Source organism: Lytechinus variegatus, chromosome 13 (assembly GCF_018143015.1).
Source record: "Lytechinus variegatus isolate NC3 chromosome 13, Lvar_3.0, whole genome shotgun sequence".
Taxonomy (NCBI): domain Eukaryota; kingdom Metazoa; phylum Echinodermata; class Echinoidea; order Temnopleuroida; family Toxopneustidae; genus Lytechinus; species Lytechinus variegatus.
The window spans coordinates 19,225,111-19,237,397 of record NC_054752.1 but is presented as its reverse complement, the minus strand read 5'-3'; the positions used below and the strand labels follow the sequence as shown (position 1 = coordinate 19,237,397).

Below are 12,287 nucleotides of genomic sequence, written 5' to 3'. Positions count from 1 at the left end.
ACTAAAACAGAAAAGCATACGTGGGACAGTGTATTATAACATTGCCTCGAAAAATACCTGACATTTGATGGAATCTGTGCTTATATCGCTCATTTCTCAGCACTTTTACGACTTTCTTTCACAGGGCTATTTGGCAAATATTTTTCATTTATACAAACACTTCGTTGGTAAATTTCATTGGATTCTGATCGAACAAATTTTCAGATCGTTACCACAGTTGGTATTTATCTTCAATTCCGAACATTACGTTTAATACGTTAAACCAATTAAATGAAGTTATACTTTAGTCTGTAATATGTTGTTTTTATGTTGTACTCTCATACCCCGAGAGGGGATCGATAGGGTGAATAAAATGTAAATCTAAATCAGGGGCGGATCCAGCCTCCGCCAATAGGGGGGGGGGGTGATTTTTTTTCACCCATATTTTCCCCGATCGGCCGCCCAAGGTTGATATTTAATTATTTCTTTGAATTGGTTGTCCCAGTGGCGTAATGATTATTAAAGTTATTTAATAAGTCTTCGCATCATCTTATTCACTCGCCTTCCTCCTCTTATGTTTTCCTCTTCTTTTTTTCTCCTCTCTTTTTTCTTTCTTTCCCTTTTTTTGCTCCGCCAATAGGGGGGGGGGCCTTTGTAAATGTAAATCCAACCAAGAATCGGATCTATACAACATAATGTCTAAAGGTCAGGGGAGGATCCATGACAGGGGGAAAAAGGTTCCGCTTTTAGGGGGGGGGGGGGGGCACTCTTCTGTTTTGGCTGCATTTTGCATTACAAATTCTAATTGTGCCTCTCATAATGAAAGGGGGCAAGGGCGGCCCCCCCCCCCTAAATCCCCCAGTGATAGAAGGGTGACAGGAAGTTTGAGGATGCTGATTCATTCATGGCATACTATTTTCGAAATAGACGACCACAATTTTGTAAATATCCAGTCCACGCGCATGCGTACTCTCATTCCGAAGACGCAAGTCATAAAATAATTTCACCCCCACTTGATCACGGTTTCTGCGAGGACACAACTCTGCTTTCTCATGAATATTGATTTCGATGTAGAGGCAGAAATCGGGAGAACCCCTCTCAAATTTCCGAGTTTTGTCCACTCTTTCAACTGTATTTCCTCCATTTTTTTCACCCTTCCTCTTATTCCATCCCAATATTATTTTCTTATTTCTCTCTGTTTCCCCTTCCTTTTCTCTCCCTTTGACCTCTTAGTTTCTTTTTCCTCTTTTCACAATCCCTTTTGGTCCCGTTTCTTTAAAACATGGAGATAAAGAAAATTAAGAGACAATATGTTATCCTGGGGAAATGGTTGCCCGTCAAAAATATGAAAAAACTATTTAAAACAGTTTCTAATAAATCTTTGTAAATCTTTTATATTTCTATGCCTAATAGCGCTAAGCTAGCTGTTCCGGTCATATTTATTTTATCATTCTATTTCCTTCTGTTTTTTTTTTTTTGGGGGGGCGTTCTCAACACCTGCTTGAGATGCGAGTAATAATTAATATTCCAAGTCGACGTGAATTCTATGAATGGCTTGGGCCTACGAAACGAAAATATGTGGAATCTTATTTTCCCACCTAAAACATGAATTGACTGTCTTCCAATTGCAAAAAAAGAGGTTTTCATGGTTATTGCAGCAAATTCGAAAGATCAGTAACGATTTTTGACACATGCGTGATTTTTTTTTAAGCTACCGTGGCTTTATGAATGCACCCGATAGATGCGAACCACAGTTCAGAACAGTGACCCGAACTCTCGATCCGACAGTCAATATGAACATGATGAAGGCACACATTTGTTTTGGTCGTAGAGGGAGCTATTTAGAATAGATTCTTCAGCCTTTCGACAGAAATTAAGACTTGCAGGAAAGACGAACAAAAGAACGGTGGCATTAAAGGGCCTTTGATGGCGGCCGTTCCTTTGAAGACAAGGGAACGTTGGGCGGGAAAGCCGAAGCGAAAACCCGGATGCAGGAAGAACGATGAAGAACGGTGCATGGACTTTTGACAAGCTACCTTATGGGGATTCTGGCATTGTGCCCCCCCCCTTATGAGTGCTCTCACATCAGTAGACTACTTCTTGTAAGCAAATTTGAAAGGAATTTACCTAACAATTTTGAATGACAAACTTTTGTGAAAAAAAATCAACAGAATATCAAAGATTTTTAAGCTCTTTTATGAAATTCTGGATGCATCCCTCTTATTAACTATTAGGCTCATTGACATATTTTGAATGAAATTTTAATAAATATTGTACATTATGACTAAAGTGACAGCCAGGATCGGACCAAGTATCTTTTTTGGCCTCCTCCTTCTCTTGTCCTCGTATCAGGTCATCGTATTCAAATTCTAACTGATGTTGTTGTATAATGCTTAGATGTACATAAGTCCAACCAAATTCTGGACATCCAATTTGGTCGGAGGTTGGCAATCAACTGAAAAATGTCTCATGTGCCGCAATTGATATGCCGATTGCTTGAAATCGCTTCAAGAGCCCATCATGAACGTAACACAATCGCTCCATTCGTAGCACCACCGTACCGAGGTCCTAATTAGCGTATGAGCCTCGTTGTACGGTCGCTTTGATCGCAGAAGCAGCGCATCACATCTGCCTCAAATCGTGGCAAGAGAGTGGCAGCGTCGTACTATCAGCGTATTACCATCGCCTTCAGCGCAGGTCCGTAGCAGTGAAGTTGCAGTGCAATCGCTTCTCAGGCTAAAAATAGAATTCGAGGATGATTCTGCTACGCTTTGCGGGATTTAGAGAGATCGCCATGGTCACTATGATCGCCATCCTAGTGAGATGGGGGCTTAATACTTGATTATTCTTATGTCCTGCCGGTTTCATAAACTACGTTCATACACTTTTTTGTGTATGATGAAATTTCAAAATCTTAACCTTAGTAAAGATTTCAATCATGACAGAGATGCCAACTTTTGGAAATCAGAATTAGGGAGGATTTGCAACCGCCACCAAATTATGTGCGCGTAGCGCACATTTCGAGCGCGGAGCGCTAGACCCTTTCGGCTGGGGTCCAGGGCCCGCCTTAGGGCCCTGGAAGCTCTGGGTTTCTAGATGCTCTCTGGTGCAATCTGACCCTTATTTTGGGGCATTTCACATGTTTTGAAATAAACATTGTTCCCACTTTTTTAACATAAAAAATATCAAATATGCATTTTTACATGTAAAAAAAATGAGGGGACAAAGTAAAAAAAGAAGTACCTGTTCAACTAATAAGGAGGAATTATCACTATCGGCTATAGGCAGGTTATGTTCCACTATAAATCCAGTAAAGAAAAGCTCAGCGCTGGTCCCTTGCTTGGTGAAATAAAGACAACAGGGTACTAGTGGAGCTCGAAGATCTTGTCTTTGCAATGTCCGTAGGCCTATGCCGTTTGTTCCCTAACGTTAAGTGCTTCCGAATTATCATCACGACCTCCCTGCTCAACTGAAATGTCCACGCTGCAAATTGCGCAAAATGCATGGTAAATTCCTCTTTCCGACTTCCGAACACACAGGTACTGGAGACTGAATTCAGTCTTATACTTCTGAGACCATTTCTTGGTCTTGTTTTGTTGATTTTCCGCCATTTCGTGTCAATATCAACCCATTAATATGCCGAAATCACACACCGGTATTCCACCGCACGACTCGACAAATCCAGTGGCCGCGAGCGCACACGCCTCGCCAAGCTAGCCGGGCCTACCGGCCTGGTGCACAGTGGATTCCCGTTGGGCATATCACATGCACCAGCTTTTCGCTGCTCCTTATTTGTCTTCTACCTTTCACACAGAATTTAGTAGCAGCGAACGTAATGGAGTTAATACATGCTAAAGCTAGCAGACGATACATGTACTTCCAATCCAATTTGATCAATGCAAAAAAAAATCGTAATTTCGGGAGGATAAGGATGGTAATCGTAAGGGCGGGAGTTGGGATGAATTTTCGGGAGCCTCCCGATGAAATCGGGAGGGTTGGCATCTCTGTCATGATATTGACGGCCCTGTCAGAAAAGGACGCCTATAGTGTTGCTCAGCTATGCAGGCGATACAGAAATCACAACATTTTCTAGATCTACGCAAGAGTCCTGCTTCTGATCATTTTCATCTCACCTATTTTGCCTGCATCGCAAAGATACGACCCCTCCAAACAAAGACATTTAAAAAGGAAGGATAATGTTAAAAACCATATAGATATAGTGCAATTACTTTAACCCTATCTAGGCCGGGGTATTTTGGGAGTTCCTATGGCCGGGGGGGGGGGGGCCTCCCAGGCCCCCCCCTAAGATCTCGGCCGTCGACCGCGCGATCGCGCCAAAAATTGGCACGCGGGTTGCCTGGGGCATAATCTACAAGATTGTATAGTAATTTATTTCATGCGAATCGCTATTAAGTGATTATGCTAATTTATGCATAATTAGTATGCGAAATCATACTTTTCCCTCTAACTCCCTAAATAAAGCTCTAAATGTACTAATTTTTGGTATAGAAACTCTTTGTGGTGTCCTTAGCAAGCGTACATGAAAAAAATTGTGATATCAAATCATTTTCTTATGTATTATATTGTTTTTGCAATTTCTTATGTATTTCTTTGTTTTTTGGACCTTTTGTTTTTCATTGTTTTTTCAATGAAATTTGTTGGGGACTCTTCTGTGATCATAAAAAGCATAAAATGAATACATTTAGACTAGCAAAACAAAAAATAATCATACATTTATGAATTTTGGTTGAAAACACAATTTGCATTGACTTTGTACACGAAATCACGTTTTTGAGCAATTTTCGGTCTGACATGCACTTACATAATGTTGCGTAATTTCGGAACCACGTACCCGGGTGATGCAAAATTGGTCTCAAAAGTTGCGCAAGACTTGAAAGTAAAAAGTCAGCGAGCGGCGCGGTCAAAAAATTTCGCACGGCGAAAATATCGCGCAATTCGTTGAGGGGGGGCCTCCGAGGCCCCCCCCCCGGCCTAGATAGGGTTAATTCTTTAGCATGATGACATTACAGTCATGCACAAATGGAATTAATCTTTGTATCTTAACTTGCATAAATTGGATTGGTACTTTATCGATATGATATTTTTCCCATGGCACCCTTATACAATGTTTTGTTTTCTTTAATTTTGATTATTTGTCATCTCATAGCTCTTCATCACGATCTTGTGCATACACCTTTCACGTGAACAAAACTCTCAATCTCCGACAAACACATACAGTACACGACTGAAAACTAAAGGTTTTGATGAATCCCAATTGCCTTATCAATCTTTACCTATACTGTTAATAATATCTATTACACAATGCACCTAGTCGACTACAAATCCATGTTTTCTTTAAAAAAATGTCAGTTCCCATAACGGATTCCATATAGCATGAAAATTCGGGTCTTTAATTTTTAATTGACTGTATACATAATACATCCTAGAACCTATAGTCCTGACAATGTAATAAAGAAACATTAGGAAATGCCAACTAAATTTTGTAACTTGATGTATTCAATAAAGCCAACTAATTACTTCTCAGTGGATTAAATACTCACTTTTATGACATGTGAAATGGTTTTAATTCATCATGTATTGAACAGAATACCTGTTTAAAAAGTCTAACCTGTACAGGACAAATCTTCTGATGAACTGCTTATGAATCTGCTCCATTGACCATTATCTTCACAAACGATGGGCAGCCCATTACCTTGTAGATCTCTACCAGTTGGGCAATATGGTGTGCACATTATCCCTGCATTGACAGGTACAGGGCCAGCACACAACGGTGGATTGATGTTGACATGTTCAGGCAGTTCTAAAGGATCACACTGGATAGCTAATCGACAAGAACAGCAAAGAAAACCCATGTTAAATGAGTGCTAAAAGCCGACAGGCTATCAAAAATTATGATGCTTTATGTTGTTTATACGTAGCAGGTCCCCACATACATGTACAGCACGCTTTCATGACTGATCTGTTTCAGACTTTGATCCGGCGATCACATTTTGAGCTATATGTTTTGCCAACAACATGAACAATCTGTGTTCCAGTGGAATAGAAGATTGTTAAATCTGTGGTTCATCTCCTTTTTCATGGGCACATAAATTTTGTAATACTGAACGTTGCGTATTTCAATCCGGACCTTCTACTTAACGTTGACTATTATTTAGGCAGACACATTAACAGATACGGGTAGTCTGGAACTGTTCACATGTAATCGGTTTTAAATTTGCTTTTATATACGATGATCACCAAGATTTTTTGAAACCGTCTTATATTGATGACAGCGGGGACAGTACTCAAAGAGAATTGAGTTTCAAATAAAACACTAATTCCACTGTTTAAAAATACATATAATGTGATAGATAAGATCTTGGTACATTATGTATATCCATTCCAAGCACTTGAGAGTGGAAAGTAATTCTGCAATGAGAACTTATGTTTTGAATTGTGTAGTATCTACGAAGAAAATACCAAAGAAAAGAACCTTATCTACCTTCACATGTAGGTGCTGTTTCTGCATTCCAGCTTGTTTCAGAGCCATCATACTCACACGTGACCTTACTAGACCCAATCAGCTGGTAACCGAAAGAGCAAGCTAAATTACACTCAGCACCCCAAATGGTTTCACAGGCACCAACAAATTCAGCGAAAGGCGGTAGCCAATATTGACGGCATCTGTGAACTTATAATTCAAAATAGAAAACCAATGGAACTCATGTCGTAGGAACAAATACACCTATTTGGGTTATCAATCATACCAAACATGATGATTATCATGGAAACCGTTTATTTACAATTATTAATACTTTGAGGATCAATATGAGTTCTTTTCACAAAATCAACATTCAGTAAGAAATTAAGATCTTGGTTGGTTAATATCATGAAATGGAGCAATAAATAAATGACACTCGCTGATATATTACCTTATTCCTGTTATCAAAGTGAAGAAGTAGACCATTCAAATCGTATCCAACATTCTCCCTTTTTGAAAGGGTTGTTGGCATTTATACGCAAATTACACTTTTTTAACGAAATGCAATGCATTGTAGATTTTAATCTCTCTGCCCACATATCAGAACTCATAGAACCATATCAACCAAGACATAACTTTCTATTATCCTCACAACATCTTCTCACTGTTCCCTCCACAAATGCAAATACATGTACTTATGGTCAAAGAGCCCTTTTTTATCTGCCGCTGTACTCTGGAATTCTCTACCACTAAATATAAGAACCACACCATCCTTCCCCATCTTTAAATCAATGCTTAAAACACATTATTTTCAAACTAGTCTTTTCTAATGTTAAATATATTATGTTATTAAATATTTTAAGTTTTCCTTTCATTAGTGATGTTACTTTATGTATTGATTTAATTTGTTCTAATTTGTATTAAGTATTTTAGGATTAAGGGTTAGGTTTATTGTGTAATTTAGATGAGATTTAATGTATTAGTTATTAAATATATTTTGTAAAGCGCATAGAGATCGAGTCTTTTGACTATTATGCGCTATATAAATTTTAATTATTATTATTAATCTGAGTGGGTGATCATGGACACCTTACCAGTGCGCTTACTATCAAAAGATACAACTAGTTTCATGACCCTTTGCTAAGACACACTTACTTTGCACTTCAATGTCGAATGTACACATTCTGCTATTCCCTGTGGCATCTGAGGCGGTACATCTCACCTGGTAGTCACCTTCTGCCATAGGGCCTTGGTCCTTGTCACATGAAATAGCTGGTTCTTCACCACTATTGTCTGTAGCTGAAACGTTCCAGGACACATTGGCAAGCATTTCCCCCCGGGGAGGGTTAAAAGTCAGGTATTGGGGACATTGAGAGAACAGCGGGCTTTGTATGTCTGTAAGAAGAATAAGTAGAAAAAATTACTCTCAGTAGAAACTCCTTGAACCACAATTTGTCTAAATGAAATTGTGTAAATTTGCACTTAACAACAACATCGATGGAAAAAAAAAATCTATTCATCTGGACTTACTTGGTGAAGCAGAGGACAGTTTCAGCTCTTGTGAACTGGGTGCTGAAGAAGCATCCCGGATCGGACGTGAAACTGTCCTCTGCTTCAACAAGTAAGTCCAGATGAAGATTTATTTTTTTTTCCATCGATATTTGACTTTCCTGGATGAATCAAAACATACATCAGTTAAACAACAACAAGAACAATAAAAACGGGTCATTGTCATTTGGTATGGACAATCACAGGAGTGGTAAACTACATCATATCTGAGTCTTAGGAATTAGATCAAGGTACAAGTGCAATGAAGAACAGAGAAAAGGGAAGGTTGGAAAGTAGAAAAGAACTGTAAATCAGAAAGTTGTGAGGCTTGAGTAGTTGGATAGAGGAGTCAGGAGAAAGGTGGTTTAAGTTGGTGAGTGGAACTGCAGAGCTAGCAGCAGAAGTTGAGCAGGAGAGAATACTCAACATTTCGGGCAGGTTGGCTGTCCATCTTCACTAGACGTCAACCTTTCTTGGGACTGTTTCATGAACGTTGTCAGCACTAACAAATTGTGTTTTTCCGACAGTTACCATAGTAACAGTCAGAGGCCAGTGCTTGTCAGCCAATCAAATGCAAGAGAATTCCAAAAAAGTTAGTACTGACAATTTAGTCAGTGCTGACAACTTTCATGAAACACCCACCAGAGCAAGCGTATGAGGTTGTACATTGGGAAAGTCATTTTTGTTTTTCTATTGATATTTAATAATAAATCATTTTGTGTTAAAAATTAATGATTACTTTGGTCAATAAATATTATTAAATCTTATGATTTGACAAGTTATTTTCAGAACCACCTAATTGGTTATAGCAAATTTTACGTTCACATTCTTTTGAATTCTATGCTAATCAAGTTTTCAGCTCGAGAAAATACAAAATGCACTCTACAAGTGTCACACATGGATGGGTAAGCCCTTCCATCATCCATAATACCAGTATTGCAAGGATTAGGACTATGGGGCCTTGAATGGTATTTGATTTATTGAAGTGGCATGAATCAGAATCACTAAAGTGACATTATGTATTCAGGCCTTAACCCTATCTAGGCCGGGGGGGGGCCTCGGAGGCCCCCCCTCAACAAATTGCGCGATATTTTCGCCGTGCGAAATTTTTTGACCGCGCCGCTCGCTGACTTTTTACTTTCAAGTCTTGCGCAACTTTTGAGACCAATTTTGTGTCACCCGGGTATGTGGTTCCGAAATTACGCAACATTATGTAAGTGCATGTCAGACCGAAAATTGCTCAAAAACGTGATTTCGTGTACAAAGTCAATGCAAATTGTGTTTTCAACCAAAATTCATAAATGTATGATTATTTTTAGTTTTGCTAGTCTAAATGTATTCATTTTATGCTTTTTATGATCACAGAAGAGTCCCCAACAAATTTCATTGAAAAAACAATGAAAAACAAAAGGTCAAAAAACAAAGAAATACATAAGAAATTGCAAAAAACAATATAATACATAAGAAAACGATTTGATATCACAATTTTTTTCATGTACACTTGCTAAGGACATCACAAAGAGTTTGTATACCAAAAATTAGTACATTTGGAGCTTTATTTAGGGAGTTAGAGGAAAAAGTATGATTTCGCATACTAATTACACATAAATTAGCATAATCACTTAATAACAATTCGCATGAAATAAATAACTATACAATCTTGTAGATTATGTCCCAGGCAACCCGCGTGCCAATTTTCGGCGCGATCGCGTGGTCGACGGCCGAGATCTTAGGGGGGGCCTGGGAGGCCCCCCCCCCCCGGCCATAGGAACTCCCAAAATACCCCGGCCTAGATAGGGTTAAGACTTTTAATAGTGAACTCGTATTGTTCATCAAAACTAGTACGCTGTATAAAGACTTACCTTTGCATGTTGTAAACGTTGTGTTACCTGGAGCCCACATGCCATTTCCGAGGCATGACAACAAAGAGAAGTTTGGAGGAGAAAGCTGGTACCCTTCTTGATTACATGAGACAACGCACGACTGGCCAAACACAGGATCAACGGCACAATTTTCTGGTGCAACCGAAGACCCATGTGGAATATCCAAGGCTGCACATAAGGTAGCTGAACAAACCCAACACTTACTTGTGAATATTTGGATGTAAGTTTATAGGGCCTATAATGCAAATAAATACCTTGAGAATTTGTAATTACTAAACCTATTTCCACATATACTGTATGTTAAAATAATTATGCCAATTTACCATTTACAAGACAAATTTCAGAAAGGGAACCTGATATACTTCAGGTCAGTGAACAATGGTGGTTAAGATAATAGAATATACACCCGATCAACCGTTGCCAAAATAGTGCAAACCTGGTTTACATGAAATTTTACGGTAATAAACTTTGGGCAGAAAGAAAAGAATATGACGGTGCAACTAAAATGCATAGCATAGACAACCTAAATCAAACTTTAAATACAAACTGGCTTTGCACATAGGAACTGAAAGTGTCACCAGTGTCACATTGCATATTATGATTACTCTCAGTATTTACTTCCCTTAAAACATTAATATGGTTGTTGAGCAGTTTTACCAAGTTAGATGCCATCGGATGATAAAGATTTTATGGAACAGGCTCCAAGCCTGTTTGAACATACCTCTGCAAGTGAAATTATCACTTGTCCACGTTCCATCTGCTTGGCAAGAAGAGCTACTTTCGCCAGTCCCTTCAAAACCATACTCACAGTAGAAAAAACATTGTGTGCCATAAACTTCGACGTTGGGTGGGTTGTTGACGCAGCCGGATCTTACAGCATTTGGTGGGGTCATTAGTGCAGGACAGGTCTTTGCTACAATCAACAGGTGCATTACAAAGAAGAGGAGATTATTAGTCAGCGTGTCATCTACAAATTATTGGACACTATAACTTCAAACTACTTATTGTACAAACCTTGGCATACTGGTTCGTCACCGGTCCAACTCGCAGGTCCATGATCGCCACTTAGTTCACATGTTCTTATTTCAGATCCTTCAAGTTCATATCCTTCATTACACAAGTAGGAACACTCAGACCCATACACAGGGCTAACAGTACAGTTGAAAATCGATCCATGGAAAGGAGCTTGAAGCCGAGGACATCGAAACACTATAAATACAGAAATGAAGAACAAAAAAAAAAAAAGGTTTGGGCATCTTTTAGGAGAGAGTCCATCGGTTTGATCAATCTCACTTACATGTACATGCAGAAAACAGGATATACGGCCTATCCTTCTATTGCTTATTTCTTTTTATTCTGTCTTGCCAATATGCAAAGCACACACTTTTAAAGACATCAGACGTGCTTGAGGATTATTTCAGCTATTTCAGCTATAGCAGCAAGCGCTAATTGCGAAGCATACTTCTTTTGACGTTCGCATCCAGTATACATGTTTTACAGTTTGGTCAAAGAGTTCAGCAAAATATAGATCAACCTAATTATGGCCAAAGAAGGCGCTAGTGGCGCAGTGCGATAAGAACACACGACAATCTGATAAGGCGAGAGTCTGAAATTCTGAACAATTTCACGAAGGCTTTCAGGATTCTAATGTTCACGGAACAAAGAAGGAGTATTTCATTTTATGGTTTGAAATAAAGGTCAATACTAGGTTGCAGGAAAATATGTTTTATCTAAAAGATCTGCAAATTTGTTTAACTAAGAATTCGATTTTGATTTAATAACAGTATTTACATGTACATTCAAGGCTCTCACTTTTTTCCTAGATCCAATGTCAATGCTGTACTAACAACACAGGAACTATGCATGAACAAATATCATGAATATGAAAATAAAAATGTACCTGTTACATGAATAATTACATGACAGACAGCCAGATTGCCCTCTGCATCAACCGCCATGTAGACCAACCTCGTTGGGTTCTCGGGGAACTGGTTATTGGCTGGTATCACTGAATTCCTTAACAAAGTGATGGAGTATGTGATATACAATATGAACCATTTATGAAATATGGCATCATAGTATTATAACTTCGGCTGTAGCCGAGCCGCCACAGAGGTGCTCCAGCATTAGAATGATTCCTTCTTACCAGGTACCATTCACCTTACCTGGGTTGAGTGCAGCACAACATGGGTAATTTTTTTGCTGAAAGAAAACATGCCACGGTTGGGAATCGAACCCAAGTCCCTCAGATCGAAAAACAAGAGTCGTAACCAATAGACCGTGACGCCCTCACAAATTATTCATACAAACCTGGCATATTATAAATTTTGACTTTGCTTGTTTTGAAGGCCATTATTTAGTTCAATTTTCGTTAATGCATATCAAATACTCATGGT

At 38.9% G+C, this 12,287-nt stretch overlaps 1 protein-coding gene across 1 annotated transcript in view; it reads right to left on the bottom strand.

Moving 5' to 3' along the window:
* The window catches only part of LOC121426689 (sushi, von Willebrand factor type A, EGF and pentraxin domain-containing protein 1-like), a 59,726-nt gene that overhangs the window by 10,063 nt on the left and 37,376 nt on the right, over positions 1-12,287 (bottom strand). The window contains exons 13-19 of the mRNA XM_041623063.1: positions 11,792-11,907; positions 10,906-11,100; positions 10,613-10,804; positions 9,871-10,074; positions 7,616-7,855; positions 6,482-6,670; positions 5,609-5,821 (exon numbers count right to left, since the gene is read on the bottom strand). Coding sequence (XP_041478997.1) covers positions 5,609-5,821; positions 6,482-6,670; positions 7,616-7,855; positions 9,871-10,074; positions 10,613-10,804; positions 10,906-11,100; positions 11,792-11,907 — 1,349 coding nt within the window. The remainder of the gene's footprint in view (positions 1-5,608; positions 5,822-6,481; positions 6,671-7,615; positions 7,856-9,870; positions 10,075-10,612; positions 10,805-10,905; positions 11,101-11,791; positions 11,908-12,287) is intronic.